The sequence below is a fragment of the Camelus ferus genome, chromosome 3, assembly GCF_009834535.1.
Source record: "Camelus ferus isolate YT-003-E chromosome 3, BCGSAC_Cfer_1.0, whole genome shotgun sequence".
NCBI classification, from domain to species: domain Eukaryota; kingdom Metazoa; phylum Chordata; class Mammalia; order Artiodactyla; family Camelidae; genus Camelus; species Camelus ferus.
This window is the reverse complement of record NC_045698.1, coordinates 102,727,171-102,730,700: the sequence shown is the minus strand read 5'-3', so window position 1 is coordinate 102,730,700 and position 3,530 is coordinate 102,727,171. Positions and strand designations below refer to the sequence as shown.

At 57.7% G+C, this 3,530-nt stretch overlaps 1 protein-coding gene across 1 annotated transcript; it reads right to left on the bottom strand.

Annotated features, from left to right (window-relative positions):
* Positions 1-206: 206 nt before the first annotated feature.
* Positions 207-2,213, bottom strand: POU4F3 (POU class 4 homeobox 3). The gene is made up of 2 exons (XM_006182258.2): positions 2,050-2,213; positions 207-1,730 (listed from the first exon to the last, which is right to left on the bottom strand). The coding sequence occupies exons 1-2, from the start codon at positions 2,167-2,169 to the stop codon at positions 834-836; spliced, it is 1,017 nt and encodes a 338-aa protein (XP_006182320.1). The 5' UTR covers positions 2,170-2,213; the 3' UTR covers positions 207-833.
* Between the last annotated feature and the right edge of the window lie 1,317 nt (positions 2,214-3,530).

The window sequence follows — 3,530 nt, the reverse complement described above, 5'->3', positions numbered from 1 at the left end:
GAGTCCTCAGTCCGGCCGGAACACTACCAGTCCCCCGCTCTCCTTCAGGCGGTCATTACCTCTCAAACGCCAACAGAACGTGGCGGATGGGCCAGAGGAGGGACCGGCTGCTGCTTGCAAACAGCTACGCGATCCCAGCATTTTCAGTCACTGAATTGGGCACATCTTTTCTGGAGCCCAGCTTACGGCGGAGAACAGTTTGGAGCCCGAAACTCCCTGCATATTTTCCCTGAACCTAATCCATGCTACCTTAGAAAACTTACAGAAAACCAAAGGATGAGATGGGTAAAATTTAGGTGGGGGAGAATAAGGCTATCCTTTGGAAACATACACTTTGTATGTATTTTATATACTCTAAATAAATCTCCAGTGCATGTTTGTGCCCCAGTTAGACTTTGTATTACTACTTATCTCTTCCTTCCCATCCCTTCACTGCCTCATCTGATCGTGCTTAGCAAAGTGACGCCTTTACCCCAGAGTCTGGCGGTCAGGCCAGTTGACTATCCCGTGTGTTTGGGCTCCCGCCCTGAGGTCGCGCAGTCCAGCGCGCGAGGGCAATTTTCAGCACCACGGACAGCACGAATCCCTCCAGGCCTGCCCTTTATGAATTTTTTTCTTAGCGCCCAAACTTTTCTGGTGGAAAAAATACAACGGAAAGAAGGGAAAGAGAAGGCCGGGAGGCAACCAGGTGGGATAAAAGGGGAAAGTTTGTGGCTTCAGGGGAGAGAACCTGACCTGCTAGGAAATGTCTTGGAGCCCCCAGAACTGTTCCCCCCACTCTGGAGGGACGTACACTCAGCTCTCCCGGCCCCGAATACTGTGCCCCGCAGCAGTCAGTGGACAGCCGAGTATTTCATTCGTTTCTGTTTCTGTCTCTGGTTGCAGAACCAGACCCTCACCACGTTCTTTTTAAGGTCCAGTTTCTCAGCAATGGCTGCGATCTTCTCAGATGAGGGCCGCGGCTGGATAGCGAAGTAGGCCTCTAGCGAGCGCTTCTCTGGTGCCGCGATGGACGTGCGTTTGCGTTTCCGTTCACTGCCGTTGAAGAGCTCCGGCTTGCTGTTTTTCTCTCGGTAGGCGGCCTCGGCTTCTTCCAGCCAAGCTTGGAGCACTGGCTTGAGTGCAATCATGTTGTTGTGAGATAGAGTGAGAGACTCGAACCTGCAGATGGTGCTCTGGCTGAGCGAGCCGACGCCAGGGATCTTGAGGTTGGCTAGAGCCGCGCCCACGTCCGCCTGGGTCACCCCCAACTTGATGCGCCGCTGCTTGAAGCGCTCGGCAAAGGCCTCAAGCTCTCGCGGGTCCGACTCCACGTCGCTGAGGCATGCAGGCATGGCGCTGTGAGGAGCCACGGCATGTGGGTGGCTCATGCCCATGGCCTGGTGCAGATGGCCCATGGCGCCCAGGTGGTGCGGGTGGATCTGCGCCGGCATCACCGAGTGCTCGGGGGCACCCAAGCCGCTCACGCTCAGCGTGGGCGAGATGTGCTCTAGCAGGTCGCCCTCGAGGCCCTGGTGCACGGCGTGGTGCGGGTGCGAGGTGAGCGCGGCCGGGTGGGAGATGGGCACGGTGGACGAAGTGGACGTGCAGGGCACGCTGCTCATGGTATGGTAGGTGGCGTCGGGCTTGAACGGATGGTTCTTGCCGTGGGAGACGATATCCACCGCCGCCAGAGCTTCGGCGCGTGCCAGCAGGCTCTCATCAAAGCTTCCAAATATATTACCCTGCAGCTGCAAGCGAGAAGGCGCACAGCACGGTCAGTGGGGAATACTGTCAACTCAGGATTAAAACACATTTTCAAGCAACCGAGATGCCTCTCCTCAAAGCCCAGGTCATAAAAATTAATACGGAGACAGAGGCTCTGCTGGAACAGACGTGTGGATCAGAGACATGAATGAGAGAGAGAGAGCGCGCGCCGGGAGAGAGCGCGGGGGAGACAAGGAGAGGGGTTCAGACAGCGGCGATTGTTCTGGGCGACATGAAAAAAACATGAAGCAAGTGCCTGTCAAAAAATGTGCCTTAGAGCGGTAATTATGCTCCACTACGTACCTGCGGGGCTGGGAGACATACTCGGCGCATGGCCTCGGAGCCGGAGTGCAGGCTGGAGAATTTGGGTTCTTGAAGCACCGGGTGCATGCCGAAAGGCTGCTTGGCGTTCATGGCCATCATCTTCGCGCGCCTGGCAGGGAGGCAGCGAGGGACATGGATCAGGCTCTTCTCGCTCGCTAGCCGCTCTCCAAGTGAGCGCCGCTCAGCGCCCGCGCTCCCCTCGCTTTCTCGCTCGCTGCCTCCCCTCTCCCCCACCTGCTTCTTCACTCATCTTACAAGCAGCCTGCCAGGAAGGGCCCGGGCGCGCGCAGGCGTGTTCACGCGCCCAAGACTCGCTGGGGCGGCCCGGGAGGCGAGGCCAGGCAGCAGCTCTCCGCTTGTCTCTCTGCACCGGCCCCTGCCGCCCCCTCCGCATCATTTATACCCCGGCCGGGCCTGGCCTCTCCTCGTCCGCCCCGCCCTGCCCGGCTCCAGCCCGCAGACCTTCCGGATTCTTTCTTCTTCGAGGACTTTTTTCCCCCAAAGTCCCAAACCTCTCCATCCTGTCCCAGCTCGTACTGCCCAGATAGAAGGGCAGCTCTGGGCCAGGAAGCTGACCTTACTCCAACCCAACACTCACACACACACACACACACACACACACACACACACACACACACACACTCTGTCGGCCTGGCTGCCGCCAAATTGCCCATTTCCAGGGCACTCCTGGCCCCACGCCCGAACGGTCCACCAGAGTCCGGCCGCGCGGCGCAGCGAAGAGGCGCCTCCAAGAGCCCAGACGGGCTCCAGGGAGGGTGAGAAAATGCCAGAATGGGCCCCAGTGGCGGCTGGGGTGGAGATGGGGGAAGTAACTGCCTGCCCAGTCCAGGAGGCCTGGGGTTTCCTCCCCGCGGTGGTCCTTCTTGCCTTCGCTTGAGAAAGACAACTTGCCCCCCGCCCTCCGCCCTACCCGCCAGTCTAAGGAAGATTCCTGAATATATTTTAGAATAATACATGTTCAGGACTGCACACCGGCCTTAGGAGTCAGTTCACTTCTGCTGGGCCGCAGACACCTACAGGCCCCATTCCCCATAACGATAGCCACTATTTTTGAGCTCCTAATATGTGCTAGGCCAGATAAAGAGTTAGCTCATGGTATCCTCACACCCTACGGAATAGGTACTGTTATGCTGTTTCACCGACGAAGAAAACGAGGGTCAGGGGTTCAGCTCAAGACAACACAACTAGTTGGGGTCAGAGCCATTCACTCACTCGTTCTATTATCCATCACACAAATATTTACTGCTGGCCTACTGTGTGCCAGGCACCGCGTCTGACTTCCCAGGCTCTTAAACACTTGGCTACTTTGTCTTCCTTCTTGAAGTTTCGGGACCTGCGTGCCCCGGGGTTAGTAGTGCCCCGCCCCCGCCTCCCCTCTGCTCCCCTCTCCTCCCCTCTTCTCTCCTCTCCTTTCCCCGAGCTAGTAAACATCGTGAATA